Source organism: Lontra canadensis, unplaced genomic scaffold (assembly GCF_010015895.1).
Source record: "Lontra canadensis isolate GAN:19392208 unplaced genomic scaffold, GSC_riverotter_1.0 scaffold107, whole genome shotgun sequence".
In the NCBI taxonomy this organism is placed as follows: domain Eukaryota; kingdom Metazoa; phylum Chordata; class Mammalia; order Carnivora; family Mustelidae; genus Lontra; species Lontra canadensis.
Window position 1 is genome coordinate 4,060,102 of NW_022631101.1, and position 21,380 is coordinate 4,081,481.

A 21,380-nucleotide genomic window follows, 5' to 3' on the forward strand; every position below is an offset into this window, starting at 1 on the left:
TAGGAAAACCGACCTCCTCAGGAAACCGGGAGGCCAGATCGCTCCTCCCTCCCACCCATGAGTCTAAGTCCCAAATCCCCACCCGCGCCTTCCCTGGTGCCCCGAGAATCCGGACCCCACGCCTGACGACGAGGTTTCGGGGAGCATGTTTATTCATACTGCAATTCAATAAATATGGCTCATGGGAAGGGGTCGGAGGGCCAGGCAGGTGCGTCCGCACTGCAGCCCCATGGTCAGGGTTCCGGAGTTTCCAGCATGTCCGCCAGGGCTCTGGAGAGGAGGACCCGAGGTTAGACAGCCCAAGTGCCCAAAGCTCGCCCCAGGCGCTTCGATGGGGATGTTAACCTGCCCCTTTTTACCGACAGGGCAATGGAGTCCCAGGGTCGTCCAATCACTCAGCGGGACTGCGCCTCTCTAAACAGGGCCCTCAGACTGCCCCCCTCCACACACTTACTGGTACAGGGAGGAGGAGAAATAGTCGACGTAGCTTCCTGTGGGAGAAAAGATAAGAGGCTTGAGTGGTACACCACAGGCGAAATTAGAGGAACCTGGAATCCAGACTAGCTCTGCCGCCTCCACCCCCGCTTCCCCTTGTCCTAATTCCTTCCCTAAATTGAATTCCTTCTGTTAGGACTCCTTTCAAGGTCCTGCGCCTCTCTCCGTGCTCCTGGTGTTCCCATTCTCCCGAAACCCCCTTTTTTCCAATTCTACCTGCTTCAGCAGGCCCATCCTTCAACCTGCCACCCCTAGCCTAAGTAGGCCTCAGTATCTAGCCCCACCCCTCCCTCGGCCAGGCCCCGCCTCTCCGTGCGCGCTCCGCCCCGCCCGCGGCCTCCCAGCCTTGGCCACGCCTCCGCGCCTAGCCACGCCCTGCAGCCTCCCAGGCCCGCGTGTCGGATTGGGCTCTGCCTCCACGGAGTTTGTCTGGCTTACCCGGCGTGCAGACCGTTTCGCAGACCAGCGGGCAGAGGTAGCAGAACTGGCAGTGCTGGGGGCGGGTATGGGGAGAGGCACAAGTGTAAGACTTGGTCGGGGCGGAGCCGGGATGGGGGCGGGTGCCGGCCAGGGGCCCTAGGCGGAGGTTAAGGTTAGAGGCGGGATCGAGCGTGGAGTCAAGGTAGCACCAGGGATGGGGATAGAGGGTTGGGTCAGTCTGAAGGCAGCGGCCGGGAGTTGGGACTGTGGGTGTCCAGGGGGCCCCCGGCCGTCCTGGGGCCTGGTGGAACCTGGGTCCCGGGAAGGTGTCACCTGGCACTGGTCGCAGTGCTCCCCCATGTTCTCCTCATCGCAGTGACAGTTCTCACATTCAGTGCATCTCTGGGGACGGGAGGATTCAGGCTTGGGGAAACCATTTAAGAGCCACCCGCCAGCCCTTCACCCTGCCCCCTGGACATTTCCCCAGCTCCCCTCGTTCGTTACCTCCCACACTGAGCTCAGCAGCTTCCCCCTTGTTCCCCTCTTGCGAGGTCCCCTTGTCGCTGTGGGTTGGACCTGTGGGTGTTCTCTTCATGCCTCCTCCCTGTTCTCCCCACAGCCTGCCAGGCCCCAGGCCCATTCCACCCACCCTCGACTCGGCCACAGACCCTCCCCTCCACCCCTGAGTTGGCGGGTACAGCTCAGGCCCCACTTCCTCCCAGACCCTTGCCCCGGCCTCCTCCTCAGCTTCCCAGCCTCCAGTCTGCCTGCTGCATGGCCCCAGAAGCATCCTTCACCTGGCGCTGCCCCCAGGCACCTTAGAACCCTGGGACAAATTCCAGGAACAGCCTGGAAGATGGACCTGGACTGGGCACTCACATTGCAGAAGGAGCAGTAGCCGCACAGGGACCCAGGCTGGTAGTTGCTGTACTCCTGGGCCCCCTGCAGATCTGTGGGGACAGGAGAGCAGCCGTGAAGCGTGCTGACGCCGCTCCTCCCTGCCCCCACCTGGCCAGACCACTTACCCGTGTCCTCGCCACTCTGCTCCTCACTGGAGCCACCCTCGGCCACCTCCCTCCTGGCCATCGGGTTAGGGATGATGGTGAAGGGGAGCTCCTCTTCCTCCAGCCCGTCCTCCTCCTCTTCCCCCTCCCGGTGGTCTTGGCTCGTTGGGGTCTGAACCTCAGCCCTCCCTTCCCTCTTCTCCTCCTCCTCCTCCTCCTGGCTCAGGCTGAGGCCATGACCTTCCTCCTCATCTTCTTCATCCTGCTGATCTAGGCTGCCATGGCGGGTGCCTTCTTCTCCCTGTTCTAAGCTTTCATCGTCTTCCCCGTGGGAGCTCCGGTCTTCCTCCTCCTCTCCCTCCTCAGAATCTCTCTCCCTCACATGGCTTCTATCCTTGACCCCCATGTGTTCCAGGGGCAGGTGGCTAATCGCATCTTCCGCAGACCCTCTGGGGCCAGGCCCTTCACCTTGGTGGCCTTGTTGCCTGTGGCTGGGAGCCTGGTGACCAAGCTTGTCAGAGATGTCCTCGTCTTCGTCCTTGGGGACTCCATGGGCAGGGGCTACTGACTTATATTCATCTGGAAAGTCGTCCTCCTCCGTGCTCTCGGGGCCCGGGTGTTGGGAGCTTGCAACATGGTGGCTGAACGTGACTGTGACCTCCTCTTCCTCTTCCTCCTCATCTCCAAGGTGAGTATGTCTGGGAATCTGGTGCCACTGTTCGGTAGACTCATCCTCATCCCCGTCTTCGTCTCCATGGCCTCGGTGTCCGTGGCTGGGGATATGGTGATGGTGTTCATCTGAGATGTCTTCATCCTCTTCCCTCCCATGGCCTCGGTGCCAGTGGGCCTGGTGTCCATCCTCAGCGGACGTGTCCTCTTCCTCATCTCCTCTGTGGCTTCGGTGTTCGTGACTGGGGCTGTGATCGTGGTGTTCATCTGAGAGGTCTTCATCCTCTTCCTTCCTGTGGCCTCGGTGCCTGTGGGCCTGGTGTCCGTATTCAGTGGAGATGACATCATCATCATCATCACCACCTTCTTCTTCTCCATGGTCTCGGTGCCCGTGGCTGGGGAGGTGATGGGGATGTTCATCTGAGAGGTCTTCATCCTCTTCCCTTCCGTGGCCTCCGTGCCCGTGGGCCTGGTGTCCATCCTCAGTGGAGACCACCACCCCTTCCTCCTCGTCTTCATCGTCCTCTTCTCCGTGGCCTCCATGGATGTGCCTGGTGGTATGATGGTGATCCTTGCTGGACTCAATTTCATCCTCGTCTTGGTGGCCCTGGCTTCTGTGGCTGGGGAAGTGGGGTCCGGGCTCATCTGAATCATCCACATCTTCGTTCCCATGGCCTCTGTGCCCATGAGCCTGCCGAGCATGTTCAGTGAAGACCTCCTCATCTGGGATATTCTCTTCTCTGACCTCGTGGACTTGGTACCTGTGGTCTCCGTGACTGTACTCCCTGGAGACGTCCTCGTTCTCATCTCTGTGGCCTCTGTGGCTGTGCATGGGGTGGCCAAAGTCACCAGATACGTCTTCTGAGGGCCCCACAACTCCCGCATTGTTGTTCCAGTTGCTGGGGCCCAGCCCAGCCCCTCTCAGCTGCTGGGTCATGGCAGGGGGGAGGAGCAGACTGGCCACGGCCACCCAGAGGAGAGAAGTGTGCAGCCATGGCCCCCGGTGGCCCATGGGGACAGACAGGCAGCAGAGCTTCTCCCAGGGCTGGCTCCAGCTGCCTCTGTGGCTCTGTGGACGAGTGTTGCGTTCTTTGCGCCTTTTTGGGTCCTTCTGGTTCTTTCTGCTTGTGTCTTTCCTTTGCTATGTCCCCTGTTGCCTCTGCTGTCTGCCTTCCTCCTGGCCCTCACTGCTGGACCCCCCTGGAGGCTGTCTCAGGAGCCCCCTCACCCCCCTCTCAGGCCCTCCCTCCCCACCTCCCAGCCAATAGGGTCTCTCTCCTCCCCTCTCTGTGGCTAAATTTACTTTCTGCCCAGAGTTATTCTGGGTCAGTCCCCGCCTGCCCCTCCCCTCCTGCTCCTCCTCCTCCCAGAGCTGGGGAAGGGGCAGGTGAAGGGGTCTCAGCCTGGCCAGGACTGGGGACAAAGGGCTTGACTTGGTTGCCAACAAGTTCATGTTTTGTAGCAGCAAAGATAATGGGTAGACTTTTAGTGGGCCAAGTTGGGGGGAGCCTAAGACAACTGTGGGGGCTGGAGGGACCCATCTGAGAGGAGAGACCTCTGCCACGGAAGGATTGGGGATTGGATTCTGGGGAGTTTCTGGCCAGAGCGGGAGCCTTTGCCGAGAGTGTGGATGACAGTACGGAGGCCCTGGACAGGGGTGGAAGGAGCTCGCTCCAGCACACACACCTGTGACCTGCTGTCCCTGGAGCCAAGGGCAGGAGACCAGGCCAGTCCAGGGCTATAAATACAGCGAGGGGGGGTGGGGGGCTCAGGTTACCCAGCTAGGCCGCAGCTGTCCCTGTCAGAGCTGGCAGGAGACACGTGGCCCTGCCTGTCTGTGGGTCACTATCTCCCATTCCTCACCCTGTCACTATTGCCCTGGCCCTCTGGATCCCCAGCCCTCTTTATGGGACTCCCTCTCTTATTTCTGCCACCCACTGTTCCCCAGCCACAGGATTCTACTATCTTCCTGTCACTCGGAGTGTCTGCTCTCCACCCAACTCTTTGTATTTCTCTCTCTGAGACAGTGTACCCCCCCAAATCTCTGTTCACCCCCTTTCTGATTCTCTGCCCCCTAAGTTTTTGTGCCACCCCCCCCACCATGGATTAATGTACCCCTCCCTACCTTTGGCATTCCATCTTGGGTCTCTGTCTCCCCCCTCCCCACCCCAATCTCCGTTTCTCTCTCTCCTGTCTCTGACATCCCTTTTCTGGGTCCTGTTCTCCTCTCTCTGGTTCCTTTTCCCTCTCTCAGTCTCTTGTCCCTCCTTCTCTGGATCTCTGTGCCCTCTTTCTGGATTTGTCTCTTTCTGATCTCTGACACCCCTTTTCTTGGTTTCTGTCCCTCCTTCTCTGGCTCTCTGGCCCCCTCTCTCTGGCTCTCTGGCCCCCTCTGGGTCTTCGACTGGCCCCTCCGACTGTCCCTTTGCCCCGCCTCTCGTTTTCGCATCCGCAGGACTCCCCCCTCCCCCCCAGACCTGGCCCCGCCCCGGCTGGGAAGTGGCGGATCCGGTTTTTCCTGGGCGGGTCTGGAATCCGGGTTGGTGGAGGGAATCCGGGTTGGTGGAGGGAATGTGCGGAGCCGGTTAGGTTGCGGCGGCTGCGGCAGCATGGTGGGGCCGGAGAAGGAGCAGGTACGGCGGCCGGACTCCCAGGCTTGGCCTCTGGGTTCCCAGCGAGGAGGGTGCTGGAGACCCAGATTCTTGGTTCAGACGAAGGAAGGGGTTGGGGTGGGGGATCCCGGAGGTTGGGGGGCTCCGGACTCCTGGGTCATTGGGGACAGATAGGAGTGGGGGGCTAGGGGAGTCCTGAGGCTGGGGGAGGAAGGCGCTGGGGTCCCGGACTCCTGGGTCCGGGGAAGGGTGCGGGATGGGGGACTCGGATCCATAGGACTGAGCTGGAGCCCTCCCACCCCTTGTTCCTGTCCCCAGAGCTGGATCCCCAAGATCTTCAAGAAGAAGACGTGCACGACATTCATCGTTGACCCCACAGATGCGGGGTGAGGAGTTCGCCCCTGGGATCAACCCCGGAGCGTCCCCGGCCCGCTGACCCCTCCCACTTTCGCTTCCCACTCCCCTCCTGTCACTGCGGTCACTTCCAAGGGCGTGCCCTGGTGGCGCTTTCTCCAGGGGGAGGGTTTGGGGAGGGTTTGGGTCCGTGCAGACTCTTCCAATTTCCCTTTGGGCAGGGTCAGTGTTAAAGCCCCAGGCTTAGTTCTGTTTCTTTCCTTCCCTGTGTCTCTTCTCTGCGTCTTCTTGCGTCACTTTCTTTTTCTTTTGGCTGTTTGTTTCATTCATTCGTTGGTTCGTTCATTCATTCATCCAAGAAGCCTGCATTCAGTGCTCCCAAGGGAGCGTAATTATCAGGAGCACAGGCCCTGGCAGGGTTCAGATGTCACCCGGGACTGGTGCTGTGTGGCTTTGGGTAAATCCTTTCATCTCCCTAGGTCTCATCCCTCACCTGCACGTAAAGCCAGGCCTTACGTCTTGAGTGGGCATTTATTGTGAGGATTTAAACAAGTACCTGCTTGCTTGAATTTCTGGAACGGGCCCAGCATGTGGTTGGTGCTGGAAAATGCCCGCGATGACCCCTGGAAGGTAGCAGTTACTTCTGGGGGAGGCCCCGTGCTTGGGCTTGGTGGCTGGGGACACTTGCATGAGGTCCGTGCAGCATTTGCCTATCTCGGGGAGCCCCTGGCCTTCAGGGACGGTCTCGCCGGTGGATTCTGGCTTTGAAGTTGTTTTTAAGACCATTGTGGGGGGCATGGGAGATGTCACCATTCCTCACTTAGTGAGTCCTGGGAACATAGTAGTTCAGTAAGGCTTGCAATGATGCCCAAATAAACAGATGGACGTTATTGGGGGCGAGTGCTCCAGACTTTTTTACTGGTGGGGAGTGTGGCCAAGGCAGTGTAGGGACCTCTGGTCTGGTGGGATGAGGACTAAGGCGGAGAGACGGGAGCTCGGAATGACAAGCAGCTGGGCCCTCTCCAGTCTGGCTGTGGCTGAGGAGGGCACACAGGGTGTCACAGGTGGCTTCTGGAGGAGGAGGGACCGGTGAGGTGGCATTTGAAGGATGAGCTGGCATTTGAAGGATGAGCTGGCATTTGACAGTTGAAGGCGGCAAGGAGAGGAGAGTGTGCATTTAAAGGCGTGAGAAGAACATGTGCAAAGTTCAAGGTGCGGGAGGTCTCCGTGGAGGAGGGCGGGCCAGATGTCACTGGGCCTCAAGAGCCTGGACCTTGGCCTGGGGTGCTGGGAAGCAGTGGGAGGGGTGGGATCAGCTCTGAGTGTGGAAAGAGCCTCTGGGGATTGTGTGAGGGTGAAGAGGAGTTCAAGAAGCCATAGGAAAGGCTGGGCTAGGGTCTGGGTGGGACAGGAAGAGGCCTGAGCCAGGCCTACCCCTGTGGGGACACAGGATGGGGATGGGGACAGGAGCTTGGGGACTGCTGGATTTGAGGAGTAAGAGGAGGGGAGGATGGGTCTTGAACATCTCTGGTCTGGGACCTGGGAGACAGTGGGGTTGTCCCCAGGATGGGGAATCCAGGAGGATGAGTGGGTCTGGGGAGTATTTCCAAGCTCAGCGTGGGCCTTCACGTGTCAGGGGCCTTGGAGGGGACTAGGGGACACTGCAGACCTGGGTCTGTGACTTCTGTGCAGCATTCAAGAAATCTTAGCTGAAGATGGTAACTGAAACTGTAGAAGGTAAAACGTCAGGGGGGGGATATGTGCAAAGTTGGGGAAGGTGTGCTAGCAACTTTATGGCCTTTTTTTTTTGCACAGAAGAGAACTTTTATTTTTTATTGTTTTTTGTTTTTAAAGATTTTATTTATTTATTTATTTGAGAGAGAGCGAGCACAAGCAGGGGGAGCAGCAGAGCCAGAGGGAGAAGCAGGCTCCCCACAGAGCAGGGGAGCAGCAGAGGCAGAGGGAGAAGCAGGCTCCCCATTGAGCAGGACGCAGGGCTCAATCGTAGGACTTTGAGATCATGCCCTGAGCCGGAGGCAGATGCTTAGCCGACGAGTCACCCGGGCGCTCCCACACCTGATGCTTCTTTCCCCTAAATTACTTTCTTGGCCCCTGGGGCATCAACTTTGAGATCCATGCAGGGAAGCCATGTGGTCTGGGCTTCTGGGAACACCTCCACTCGAGGGAGGCACCGAGAAAGAGAAAAGCTATGGATGTGGCAGGGACAAGGCAGCCAGGGGAGCAGGTGAGCCCTGCCAAGGGACAGAAAGGTTTCTTAGAATTAGTCTTTGAGCTGTGACCAGTGCCATTTTATGATCATCACACGAGACCTGAATAGAGGCCGTTGTGTTTGGGGATATGATGGTCCTTGCTGATGTTGTCAGGAACAGTGTCAGCGTCAGCGGCCACATAGAGAAAGAGAGGTAGGAGGTGAGAAGTGCAGACTGGGGATTCTGCCAGTTCTGTCCCCCAGAACTTTCTGCAATGGGGGAAATGTTCTATATCCACGTCCAGTATGGCAGCCACTGGCCACCTGTGGCTCCCAAGCACTTGAAATGTGGCCAGAGTGATCTAGGAACTGTATTCTTAATTGTATTTAACTTTAATTTATTTAAATGTAACCAGCCACATGTGGCTAAGGTCAACTAGACTAGACAGCTTAAGTTCTGGACCATTCCATGCAGAAGTTTTATCTACAAGGACTAGTGGGAAGTAGATGGAAGGTAATGAGGGGGTCTAGGGATGGGACTGAGATAGGTGAAAGGACCAACAGGGTCAACTGAGGCAGGCCGGGTCCCTGGAGGTGGACTCAGAAATGAGAAAGGATGTGTCCTTCACTGTACACACTGCGCCAAGAGCCGGGTTGAGTGTGTTCCGTCCATCCCTGGTGTGGATTGATCGCCGCTATTTCAGCATCTTTACAGCTTTTAACAGAGCCGTGTACCCCCGGTGGTATTCTTCTGTGAAACTGGTCCTTTTTTTTTTTTTTTTTAAAGATTTTATTTATTTATTTAACAGACAGAGATCACAAGTAGGCAGAGAGGCAGGCAGAGAGAGAGAGAGAGAGGAGGAAGCAGGCTCCCCGCTGAGCAGAGAGCCCGATGTGGGGCTCGATCCCAGGACCCTGGGATCACGACCTGAGCCGAAGGCAGAGGCTTTAACCCACTGAGCTACCCAGGCGCCCCTGTGAAACTGGTCCTTAAGTCAAAGCTCACTCTGCTTTTGTAGATTGGGGTCTCCTCTGCTATGTGCAGTCCCGTCTAGAATGAATTCTTCATTCCCCAAACCTATGTTGCTTGCTCTTGAAAACTCCAAGGCCCATCGCTTGTCCATTTATTTAAGGGACGCGAGGGCTACTTGTGCATTTAAGGGAAGCATTAGTTTCGTCTCTGATCACCATAAATGAAAAAACTTCCATTTGCCGCAAAGAGAAAGAAAGAAGCCACAGAAGACCGTCACGATGAGAAGCAAAGGAAGGTATTTTCCTTCTAACTGGACTGTGTTGGCAGCCCAATTTTCGGAGACTTCTCTCTGTTTAAAAAAAAAAAAGAAAAAGAAAAAAAGCAGGGCAGCAGGGCTCCGGGCTGGCTCCATTGGTGGGAGCAGGCAGCTCTGGATCTCTAGGCTGTGGGTTCAAACCCCACGTTGGGTGTAAAGAGTACTTAAATAAGTAAACTTAAAAAAACAAAAAAAAAAAACAAAAAAAAAAACAAACCCAGAACAGACAAAAGAGTAGCGAAGGGTTAGGCCTTGCAGACATTCTAGCGTCCGGAAAGCCTCCCCCCTTGACAGTGAAGCGGCACCAAGAAGGCAAGGTTGTGTGAAGCTCCGCGCCCCCTTGGGGCCAGTGGTTTCTCCACTGATTAGTTCGCACCGTGTGATTTCACCACCTTACCATTGTCTGGATCTGAGGAGGAAATGGGGGCTCAGGGAGGTGAACCCCAATGTCCCACAGCTGCCCCCGCCTCTGAGCGCTCTCTGAAACCTCTGGCTTTTCCTTCTCGAGGGTTCTCTCCTGTTCGGACTGGGGGCAGCAGGCCGGCCCCTGATGGTTGGTGGTGCTGGGGCAGTGTGGGGTGGTGAGGGGTGCCAGGCTGCCTCCCTGCTTGGCTTCCTTGAGCCCCTGTGGCTCCCTTCCTCTGGCCCGTTTGGCTCTGGCTGTACTTTCTCCCCAGCGCTGGGCAGCGCCAGAGTCGGCCGGACTATGCGTCTACCTGCGGGGAGGGGGGTGCTTCTACAGGATCCTTAGGGTCGGGGGTGCGGAGGGAACCCCCTGGGGTTCATGCTCCCCTTCCCCCTCCTCCCCAGAGGAGACTTGTGCCAGTGCGGGCGTCCCCGGAGCGCCCACCCGTCCGTGGCTGTGGAGGATGCCTTCGGGGCAGCCGTGGTGACCGTGTGGGACAGTGACTTGCACACCACAGAGAAGCCCACCGATGCCTACGGGGACCTGGATTTCCTGGGCGCCAGCCGCAAGGCCAGCAATGTGAGGCCTGCATGTCTGGGTAGGGCCGGGGTCCGCGAGCTGGGCTGCATGCCCCCCACCCCCCGTCAGATCTGGGGTTGCCGCTGCTGAATGCTGTCTCCCCGTTTGCCCATCCCTGTCTTCCCCTCTCCCCGAATCTCTCTCTCTCCACCCCCGTCTTTTCTAAGTCTGTCGCCTTCTTTCTGGGTCTCTTTCTTGGGTTACTGTTCTCCCCATCCTTCTCTGTCTGGATCTCTGTTCTCTGCCCCCTTCTCTGTCAGTGTCCCTTTCCCCATGTCCCCTCCTCCTGTGTGTCCGCAGTTCCTCCGGCTCTCCGACCGCACGGATCCAGCTACTGTGTATAATCTGGTCACCCGCACATGGGGCTTCCCGGCCCCAAACCTGGTGGTGTCAGTGTTGGGGGGGTCTGGGGGCCCCATCCTCCAGACCTGGCTGCAGGACCTGCTGCGTCGCGGCCTGGTGCGGGCTGCCCAGAGCACAGGTGACTGAGGCTGGGGAGCTGGCTGTGCCCCCTGAGTCTGGGGCCCCTGCCCATGTCCCCCATTTCTCTGGGGTGGATGCGGTCTCCCCCCAGCTCTGAGGGGTTTTGGTCTTACTCTCTCTGTCCCTGCACACCCGTGTCTCTGGACCTGACTATCACTCTCTGGGTCTCTGTGTAGGGGCCTGGATTGTCACCGGGGGTCTGCACAGGGGCATCGGCCGGCACGTTGGTGTGGCTGTGCGGGACCACCAGACGGCCAGCACTGGCGGCACCAAGGTGGTGGCCATGGGCGTGGCTCCCTGGGGCGTGGTTCGGAATAGAGATGCCCTCACTAACCCCAAGGTGGGACCCAGAGTCTTGGAAAAGGAGGGGCTGGGAATCCTGAGTCTGTGGGAGGAGGTGGCTGGGGGCCTGGATCCCTGGGTCCAAGGGAGGAAGGGTTGGGGGCCGTACCCCTGGGTCTGAGAAAGGAGGGGCTAAGGGTCTAGATCCCTGGGTCCGAGGGAGGAGGGTCTGGGGCCTCAGACCGAGTCTGAGGGAGGAGGGGCTCCTGTCTGTCCTGGTCCTGATGGAAAAACTCTTTGGTCTGGCCAATTGTTGCCCAGGGCTCGTTCCCTGCGAGGTACCCGTGGCGTGGCGACCGCGAGGATGGGGTCCAGTTTCCGCTCGACTACAACTACTCGGCCTTCTTCCTGGTGGACGACGGCACCCATGGCCGCCTGGGCGGCGAGAACCGCTTTCGCCTCCGCTTCGAGTCCTACGTCGCGCAGCAGAAGACTGGCGTGGGTGGTGAGTGGCTTCCTCCACAGGGGACCACGGTGCGAGGCTCAGGGTCCCCGTGGTCCGGTGTGGTCGAGGTTTGGGGATTGAGGGGCCGAGGAGTTCTCTTCGGTCTAGTACCTTCTCCCACTATTTGCTCTGTTTTTAAAAAAGTGTTTGCCTCGAAATCTAAGCGACACGAAAGCAGATGGCTCGGTAAAGTTTTAAGAAACTGAACCCGTGTGTGAAACCAGCACCCAGATCAAGAAACCTATCATCGGCCCCAAGAAGCCTTTTCCTTCTGTCCGCGAGGGTCCCCCCGCCCTCTGGTAGCGCAGGGAGGGGTTCTGGCCGTGCCTCCGTGCGTGTGGACGGAATCCTACAGCGTCTGCACATTCTCAAGTCTGGCTCGTTGTAGTCTGTGTTATTTCTGTGACATTCGTTGCACAAGTTGTGGTCAGTAAATAACTCACAAGTCAAAAAAGAAACAAAAAAGCCAGAAAATATTTTGAACTGAATGGTAAGAAATGTATGACCTACAGAGCCCGTCAGAGATGCAGCCAAAGTGGCATCTAGAGGGAAATTTGTAGATTTAAATGCATATATCAAAAAAGGGGGGGGGGGCGTGCCTAGCTGGCTCAGTGGGTTAGGCCTCTGCCTTCAGCTCAGGTCGTGATCTCAGGGTCCTGGGATCAAGTCCCGCATCGGGCTCTCTGCTCAGCCGGGAGCCTGCTTCACCCCCCAACCCCGCCTCCCTCTCTTCCTACTTGTGATCTCGCTGTCTCTCAAATAAATAAATGGGAAAATAAAATAAATAAATAAATAAATAAAATCTTAAAAAAATAAGAAGAAAGTCTGAAAGTCAATGTTTTAACCCTCCAATTAAAAACAAAACAAAACGGGTGCCTGGGTGGCTCAGTGGGTTAAGCCTCTGCCATCAGCTCAGGTCATGATCCCAAGGTCCTGGGATCGAGCCCCGCATTGGGCTCCCTGCTCAGCAGGGAGCCTGCTTCTCCCTCTCCCTCTGCCTGCCGCTCTGCCTACTTGTGCTCTCCATCTCTCTAATAAATAGAAAATTAAAAAAAAAAAAAAAAAAAGACCAGAGGGGCACGGGGTGCCTGGCTGGCTCAGTCAGTGGAGCCTGTGACTCTTGATCCTGGGGTTGTGAGTTCAAGCCCCACATAGGGTATAGAGATTACTTTAAAAAGGAAAAAAAAAAAATCTTAAAAAGGAAAGAAAGAGGGGCACTTGTGTGGTTCAGTTAGTTAAGCGACTGCCTTCAGCTCAGACCATAATCTCGGGGTCCTGGGATGGAGTCCCACCTAGGGCTCTGTGCTGAGCAGGGAGCCTGTTTCTCCCTCCCCCTGCTTGTGATCTCTCTCTCTCTCACATGCTGTCCTTCTCTCTCAAATAAATAAATTAAAAAAGAAAGAAAGAAAAAAGGGAAAACACCTCCACACTCCTTCTACCCCCCCCTTTCCCCAAGCTGCATTGAATTTTATGTCACTTTTTGATATTGTAACGTGGTGTTTGTTTTCCCCTTTATTTAAGCCTGGTCCTTAAGTAAGGTTTGTCAGTTTCCTCATAAAAATCTCATACCTTTCTAGATGAATTAATTCCCAGGTAATTTATCATTTTTATGAAAACATGAATAAGGGACATTACTAGTTTGGAGAAAAGTTTTTGGTTTTTGTGTATTTTTTTGGTATCAGTCCTCTTTTATTAATATTTATTTATTTTGAGTACAGTCTCTCCAATTTTCTGAGAATCTAAGTCAGGTTTTCTTCCAATAGATAACTTTGTCTCTTCCAGCTTAAAAAAAAATACTCGCCTGCATTCCGATTTTACTTCCTTGCGTCATTCCATTAGCTCAAAACTCCTGGGTGAGTGTGAAAAGAAGTAACATTTATTTGTTATTTTACTGGGAATAGAATTAGTAGTAAACTGTCTTACATGATTTTGTTGTTAGGCTTTAGAAATGTATTTAGATAGTTTATTCTTTCTTTCATTTAAAGATTTTATTTAGTTGTTTTTGAGAGAGAGAGAACGAGTGAGAGAGAGCGGGAGGGGAGAGGGGTGAGGGGCAGAGGGAGAAGCAGGCTCCCTGCTGAGCAGGGCATCTGATTCGGGGCTCAAAGTGGGGGCTTGATGTGGGACTTGATCCGAGGACCCTGCCATCTTGGCCTGAGCCGAAGGCAGATGCTTAACCGACTTAGCCACCCAGGCACCCTCTTTCTTTTATTTTATTTTTAAGTAATCTCTACACCCAGTATGGGGCCCAAACTCACAATCCCCCTCTAGAGTCACGTGCTCTACCAACTGAGCCAGCCAGGTGCCCCTAGATCTTTCTATTCCTTATTTCCTTCGTTTCTGTTTAAACTTCCATCCTTTCCTGGCTCCTGGGCTGTTAACCAATTACAGGAGTGACTTATGCCATAAATACTTGCCTCGTTTGGGAACCTAGGAGTGCAGGCCCCCAGCCCCTTCCTTCCCTGGGAAGTCAAGTATTGCTGTCTTCAAAATCTGGTCCTGCCTAACCCGCTTAAAGATACGACGATTCCCATGGGGCGCCTGGGTGGCTCAGTGGGTTAAGCCTCTGCCTTCGGCTCAGGTCATGATCCCAGGGTCCTGGGATCGAGCCCCATATCGGGCTCTCTGCTCAGCAGGGAGCCTGCTTCCCTTCCTCTCTCTCTCTCTCTGCCTGCCTCTCTGCCTACTTGTGATCTCTGTCATCAAATAAATAAATAAAACCTTTAAAAAAAAATGATATGATGATTCCCGTGGGCCCCAGGACACAGGATTAGGCAAGAGTCAAGTTTGTCCCAGGGGAGGTGACGAAGCCCCCTGCTCTCTTCTCCTCAGGGACTGGAATTGACATCCCTGTCCTCCTCCTCTTGATCGATGGTGATGAGAAGATGTTAAAGGTATAGACTGACTCCTGGCTTCTGAGTCTCAGGGGAGGACAGGGCTGGGGATCAGGACTCTGGGTGGGATGAACACCTTCCTTCCCTGATCAGACTGCCCTCTTTGTCCTGTAGCGGATAGAGAATGCCACCCAGGCTCAGCTCCCCTGCCTCTTGGTGGCCGGGTCTGGGGGAGCTGCAGACTGCCTGGCAGAGATCCTGGAGGACACTGTGGCTCCAGGGAGAGGGGAGAGCAGGCGAGGTGAAGCCCGGGATCGGATTAAGCGTTTCTTCCCCAGAGGGGACCCTGAGATCCTGCAGGCCCAGGTATGACATTGGGGGCCCAGCTCTGAATCCTGAGATGGGAGGGAGCTAGGGACCCAGGTCCCTGGGTCTTGAGGGATGAGAATACTGAGGACTTGGGAGTCCTGGATCCCAGGGAAAAGGAGAATGGAGGCCCAGACTCATTGATTTGAGGGTGGAGAGGCCTAGGGACTCAGACTCCCAGGTTTTGGGAGTAGAGGGTGCCGGGCATCTAGATTACTAGGTCCTGGAGGGAATGGTCTCCTGTGACTCTGTGGAGAGGGACAGGTGGCATTGGGCAGGGGGGTGCGGAACGTGGTGTTCTGCAGGTGGAGAGGATCATGACCCGGAAGGAGCTGCTGACAGTCTATTCATCTGAGGATGGCCCTGAGGAATTTGAGACCATCGTCTTGAAGGCCCTTGTCAAGGGTAAGTCTTGAACCCACAAATTCTCCTCCTCTCTCAGCTCAACTTTGGACACCTTTCCTGGCCTGGGCACTTTATCTTCTCTGATCTAAAGTTGGGCTCCTTTTTATCTCTTTCCTTTTTCTTATTTCCCTTGGGAGCATTTCTTGGGGATTTGCATGGTGCTATTTGGACAGCTTTCCCGAGATACTTTCACTATATTCCAAATTGTTTTCTTCCTGTTGGGTTCATGTATGCATCCATCCATCCGTCTGTACGGTGCTCTTTCCATCCACCCATTGTTACTGTTCATCCTTCATTCTTCTCTCCGGCCAATCATCTGTCTTGTCTTCCGCTCATCGTTCCACCTGTCTGTCCACATATCCATTGACAGTTCCAACCACTCATTCTTCCATCCTCCCATTTTTGACCCACCCATCCATCCATCCACCCATCCATCCACCCATCCATCCATCCTTCCATCCACCCATCCATCCTTCCATCCATCCATCCTTTCATCTATCCATCCATCTGTCCATCCATCCTTTCATCTATCTACCCACACTGCTCTTTCTTCCTTTCCTACATGGCTCCCGTATGCTAAGCACTAAGGGGTAGGGGAGTCAGAGATGAACCAAAGTACTATCTCCCATGGAGGAACTCCTGATATTTTACTACAGGAATGGCTGATGAAAACCAAAGTAGGCAGCAGAATGGCCACCTGGTAGAGGCTGGGGATGGGGATCATTTATTCATTTAACAAACATCACCCTAGGCTCCAGAGACTAAAGCAGGCCCATTTCTTGCTCTGAAGGACCACAGATCCTACCAGAGTTTTTTGGAAACAATCTTAAGTAAAATGGAAGACCAAAGCATGGAGAGGGGAGCCACTGTCAGTAAAGAGACAAGGACGAGGAGCTATTTAAATGGGTCTTGAAGAGCTAGAATCCGGACTTAGTGAGATGGGGAGGTAGGGTAAATAAATGGTAAGGAGGATTCCTAGAACTCTGTGGGGCTGGGGGGGGGGAGGGGCGTTTTACACGGAGTTTTACATGGAAAACACCCACTTAGGTAAAAACTCCACTTCCCATAAAGGGCGAATGGCAGTCAGTGAGCAAACCTGATCACTTCACAGCAGCCAACTCACTAGGCTCTTGGGAGAACAGAAGGCGGCCCTGGGAGAGGCATGGATAGTGTTGTCAGTCCATTGCCTGCAGAAGTGGAAGCGATCCTGCTCTTCTGGGGACATTGGAGCTGGCTGGGTGGGCTCAGTGATAGCAGAGTTGACTGGCTGGGGTTTCGGCAGGTGAGGAAGGAAGTGGGGAAGGGGTGCGTGCTCCTAAGACTGTGGCTTGAGCCCAGGCATGGTGTCGAGCAGTTGGCAGACCTTTGGCCCATAATCCTCCATTCCTGCTTGCAGGGGGGTGTAGGGTAGAGAGGGTTGGGGGAGGGGCTAGAGGGATGGGACTTGGGGATTGTTGAGCTAGGGGATGTGAAGGAAAGGAGGGAGGGGCAGGGATGGCATGGGGAGCAGGTCGGGGGGCTGCCTCATTGACTGGGTGGACAAAGGGGCCATCCCTAAGATGCAGAACCCAGGGAGGGTCGGTGCTGAGCTCTATGTTGGGCATGGTGAGTGTGAAGGGTGGGGGGAGGTCTAGGTGATAAATGGAGACATGTGTTAAGACAGAATAGAAATGAGATATAATTTTTTTTTCTTGTCTTGAAACGGAGGAAAGTCAGGGAGATCTACGGAATCAGAAAATCCATGAATTCGCTTCTCTGGGTTTTGAAAAGAAATATAGGGGCACCTGGATGGCTCAGTCGGTTAAATGTCTGACTCTTCTCAGCTCAGGTCTTGATCTCAGGGTCATGAGTTCAAGCCCTGCACTGGGCTCCACACCCAGCATGGAGCCTACTTATAAAATATGTATATAAAGTTATGTTGTCCTAGGCATGTGACTGCCTCTCTCTTGACCTGTCTCCTCAACCCCTTCGAGTTTCCGCTGGCCCAGTGGCAGATTCCTCTCTGGAATTCCATCCCACAGTTATCACCATTAACAGTGCTCCCAAGTGGGGACCATGATTATTCCCATTTTATAGATGAGGGAGCAGAGGCTCCCAAGGTCCAGTGGCTTTCCTGAAGATGCTCACTGGTGTTGGTGGAGCTGGGATTGGAACCCGGGTCTGCCTGCCTCAGAGCCCATTGTGCATCTGCACTCCACTAGATTGCGTAGTCCCGCCATTCCAGTTTTTGGAACAACCAAAATGGCGCTCCTTTGCTTCGGAAATCAATGTGGAGCAAGTAGACACAGAAAGAAAAACTAACGCCATGGCACAGGTGCTCTGGGCGCCAGCAGTGCCTAGACTTTGCTTGACTTCTCCTTGGAACCTTTGCTGGATGCTTCCGATTTTTCTGGCCCCTTGTTGGCCATACATGTTTGGATGTGTTAATTGTTGCGTCAAAGTTTTAAAGGCCTTTGGTTTTCCTCGTTCTTCTTAATGACCTCCAGGGCCTTCTGGAGCGCCGCTGAGGCTCGGATTTTTTCCCTCCTCCTTTTCTGCTGCTCATTTCTCTGTCTTCTCACAAATACCCTTATGTTTCTAGGAAATCAGAGTGACTTACGTTTGCCGTCCCCTCCTGCGCTTGCCTGCATGCAGACCTTAGCTCAGGCTTTTCCTGTTTCCTTGAAGCTTCTTTTCTCATCTTAGATGCGCACCTCCAAATCCTGCCCATCTTTCAAAAGCCCTACCTGCATGCCCGTCCTCTAGGAGGCGCCCTTGGATCACGCCACACCCCTGTGAGTGTCGTCTCCCCTCATCATATTCTGTGCCCACCTGCGAGGGCACCAATCCCTTGGAGGGTAGTTATGTAGTTCCTGGACACACTTCTCTGGAAGGACCTCCTTCAAGGCAGGGCCTGTATCCAGTTTCTTTCTCCATCCCTCCCATTGCCTGGTCCATAATCTATGTCAATAAGTGTGAAATGGATACATGATTCCCTTTCCTTCTTCTTGAGGACTCTAGAGCGCTGGTCTGCCCTGTGCTGAGCTTAACGATCTTATGCTTGCAACAGCCTGACTTCTTAAAGACCCCAGATGCTACCCAACAACACCCCCTTCATTTGGGGTTTAATGTCACATAATCTCCCACTGAAGCAAAGCAGACATTCATCTGAAGTTCCCGCCTCCCACCCCCGACTTCTCGCCCCCTCTCCCTCTCACTCTTTCAGCTTGTGGGAGCTCGGAGGCTTCAGCTTACCTGGACGAGTTGCGTTTGGCTGTGGCTTGGAATCGTGTGGACATTGCGCAAAGTGAACTCTTCCGGGGGGACATTGAATGGCGGGTGAGGGGGCAGGTCTGGGGGGCTGTGGGTCCTGACAAGGGGGATGCACTCTCCTCCCTGCCTGCCTTCTTCCGCATCTGGCTCTGTCTTCCATTATTGTCCGGCCTTCTCTTAATCGTCCATCTGTTCCCATCTTTCCTCCCATCCATTCATCCATCCATACCTTCATCCATCCATCCATCCATCCACCCACACACCCGTCACTCATAGCTCTGTACCCCATCTCTTGTCCTTAACGTCTGACCTCACCTGGCATTCTGGCTGTGTGCTCACCTCTTTCCCCATCCATCCCGCCCCTGCCAGTCCGTCCACCTGGAAGCCTCCCTCATGGACGCCCTCCTGAATGACCGGCCCGAGTTCGTGCGTCTGCTCATCTCCCATGGCCTCAGTGTGGGCCACTTCCTGACCCCCGCGCGCCTGACCCAGCTGTACAGCGCAGCGCCCCCCAACTCGCTCATCCGCAGCCTTTTGGACCAGGCATCCCACAGCACAGGCACCAAAAGCCCAGTCTTTAAATCTCCTGCAGAGCCCCGACCCCCTGACGTGGGGCAGGTGCTGCGAATACTGCTGGGGGAGACATGCGCCCCGAGGTACAGCGCAGGGGGCGCCGGGGATCCCCACCAGGGACAAGGCTGCGGGGAGAGCGTAAGGACGAGGCCCGAGAGCCTGGGGGTGGGGAGTGGCGGGGAGGCACCGAAGGATCTGGGGGTTTGCCCCTGGATGAGGGTGGAGCTGGTGGTTGGGCGGAGTCAGGGGCCGGTCCTCACCACGCCTCCCTTGCCTGCAGGTGGGTCTGCTGTCGGACAGGGCCCCCTCTGAGCTCATGCTGGACACCATCCTCGGGCAGGCCCCCTGGAGTGATCTGCTCCTCTGGGCGCTGCTACTGAACAGAGCTCAGATGGCCGTGTACTTCTGGGAGATGGTGAGTGCTGCTTTGGTCTCGGATTCTCCTTTCTTCTGTCTTCCCGTCCTTTATCCCTGCTGGACCCCAGGGCCTGAGCAGTAAGAGTCCCCAACCTCCAGCATCACCCTGGCCCCCATCCCAGCCTCCCCTCCGTGCCCATCTGTGACTCCACCTGCTACTTCTCCTTTTCACCCCCCAATATCGTGCAGTTCTCCTAACTTGTGTTTTCCGCTAGCAATGCATATTGTGTGTTTCCCCTTGTTCATACCTGAGAATCAGTCACATTCTCTCGGAATGGTTCTCTGTATGGGGAAGTTCCAAGGTATCCCGGAGCTGATGGGGAGTCATTTAAACGTAGTTACACTTGCACACAAGAGGCAAGGGCACCAGCTGAGAAGGTAGATCTGGAAGCTTCCAGGAAGACAAGGTGGGGGCCTGGACTATAAACAGGTGGATGGAGGCATTGGGACACATTTGGGAAGTTTGAGAAGAAAAAAGGTCATAGGATTTGAGTGGAATTTAAGAGAGAACCTATTTTTATGCTGTAGAACTATCTTGATGGGGGGGGGACCTGGGGGGTTCAGTCAGTTCAGCATCTGCCTCCAGCTCAGGTTATGATCCCAGAGTCCTGGGATCAAGCCCTGCATCGGGCTCCCTGCTCAGTGGGGAGCCTGCTTTTCCCTCAGCCCCTCCCCCTGCTTTAGTTCTCCCTCTCTCCCCTGGCCTCTCAAATAAATAAAATTTAAAAAAAAAGAAAAGAAAAAGAAATATCTTGACAGGACTTCTTCAGCTTTGGGTTGTTTTTAAACCCTCAAGTCATGGGTTAAATATAGATTATCTTTCACTGAGGTAAAATTAATATAACATAAAATTCACTATTTGAACCACTTAAAATTATACGATTCAGTAGTAGCCTTTAGCACACTCAGTGTTGTGCCATGTCTGTCTAGTTCCAGAACATTTTCGTCATCCCAAAAGGAAACCTCATATCCAGTTAGCACTCAGTCCCCACTGCCTCCTCCCCCAGCCCCTGGCAATGACTAGTCCCTACGGACTTTGGAGTTGCCTCTTCTGGATGTTTATAGATCGGAATCTTCTCGTAGGTGGCCCTTTGCTCTTGATTTCTTATGCTCAGCATAGTGTTGCCACGGGTCATCCAAGTTGCAGGGCGTATCTGCGCCTCATTCCGTTTTGTTACTGAATAATATTCCATTTGTCAACGTGTGACGTTTTGTTTCTCCATTCACCTCTTGATGGTCTCATGGGTTGTTTGGGCTTTCTGGCTATTGTGAATAACAGTGCGAGGAACATCGGTGTGCAGGTATCTGCTTGAGTCCCTGCTCTCAGCTGTTTTGAGGCCACATCGAGGAATGGGGGTGCTGGATCAGATAATAATTTTAGGCTTAAGCTGTAGTGGAAACACCATACTGTCTTCCACTGTATGTGTATGTACATACAGTGTACATACTGTATGTAAAAGGCCGCACCCTTTTACATTCCCACCAGCGAGGCACAGGGGTTCCAATTTCTCCACATCACCACCAACACTTGATATTTTCACTTTGTTTGTTTTTTGTAATTGCCGTCCCCATGTGGCTTTGATCTGTTTCCTTTTTTTTTTTTTTAAGATTTTATTTATTTATTTGTCAGAGTGAGCACAGGCAGACAGAGTGGCAGGCAGAGGCAGATGGAGAAGCAGGCTCCCGCTGAGCAAGGAGCCCGATGTGGGACTCGATCCCAGGACGCTGGGATCATGACCTGAGCCGAAGGCAGCGGCTTAACCAACTGAGCCACCCAGGCGTCCCTGACCTGTTTCCTTAATGATTGGTGACATGGAGCAACTTTTCATGTGCTTATGGGCCATCTGCATATCTTTTGAGGAATGTTTGTTTTGGTCCTTTGGGGGCCCTCCCCTTTTTTTGAGAGAGAGAAAGTGAGTGGGGAGGGAGAAAGGGGGAGTCTTTTTTTTTAAGATTTTTTTCTTAAATTTATTTGACAGAGATCACAAGTAGGCAGACAGGCAGGCAGAGAGAGGGGGGAAGCAGGCTCCCTGCTGAACAGAGAGCCCAACGTGGGGCTTGATCCCAGGACTCTGAGGCCATGACCTGAGCCAAAGGCAGAGGCTTTAACCCACTGAGCCACCCAGGTGCCCCGGAGAGAGGGAATCTTAAGCAGGCTCCACACCCGGCATGGAGCCCAACGAGGGGCTCAAGCTCATGGCCCTGAGATCATGACTAGAGCTGAAA

The 21,380-nt window shown here is 54.6% G+C and overlaps 2 protein-coding genes across 4 annotated transcripts in view; one reads left to right on the top strand and one right to left on the bottom strand.

The window, feature by feature from the left end:
• Positions 1–216: 216 nt before the first annotated feature.
• On the bottom strand, positions 217–4,635 carry HRC (histidine rich calcium binding protein). Its single transcript, XM_032839295.1, has 6 exons — positions 1,941–4,635; positions 1,795–1,865; positions 1,249–1,317; positions 934–988; positions 455–491; positions 217–270 (listed from the first exon to the last, which is right to left on the bottom strand). Exons 1-6 carry the CDS (start codon positions 3,598–3,600, stop codon positions 234–236), a joined length of 1,929 nt encoding a protein of 642 aa, XP_032695186.1. The 5' UTR covers positions 3,601–4,635; the 3' UTR covers positions 217–233.
• Positions 4,636–5,150: 515 nt separating this feature from the next.
• Positions 5,151–21,380, top strand: part of TRPM4 (transient receptor potential cation channel subfamily M member 4) — a 37,013-nt gene continuing 20,783 nt past the window's right edge. The window contains exons 1-12 of one of the 3 annotated variants that reach the window (XM_032839288.1): positions 5,151–5,221; positions 5,519–5,586; positions 9,863–10,037; positions 10,338–10,518; positions 10,697–10,860; positions 11,124–11,307; positions 14,140–14,201; positions 14,316–14,507; positions 14,813–14,912; positions 18,118–18,230; positions 18,534–18,875; positions 19,018–19,152. In XM_032839288.1, the coding sequence (XP_032695179.1) occupies positions 5,198–5,221; positions 5,519–5,586; positions 9,863–10,037; positions 10,338–10,518; positions 10,697–10,860; positions 11,124–11,307; positions 14,140–14,201; positions 14,316–14,507; positions 14,813–14,912; positions 18,118–18,230; positions 18,534–18,875; positions 19,018–19,152 (1,740 nt within the window). In that variant the 5' untranslated portion in view covers positions 5,151–5,197. Of the gene's footprint in view, positions 5,222–5,518; positions 5,587–9,862; positions 10,038–10,337; positions 10,519–10,696; positions 10,861–11,123; positions 11,308–14,139; positions 14,202–14,315; positions 14,508–14,812; positions 14,913–18,117; positions 18,231–18,533; positions 18,876–19,017; positions 19,153–21,380 lie in introns of those variants that run through there. The other 2 variants (XM_032839289.1, XM_032839290.1) reach the window with 2 other exon arrangements.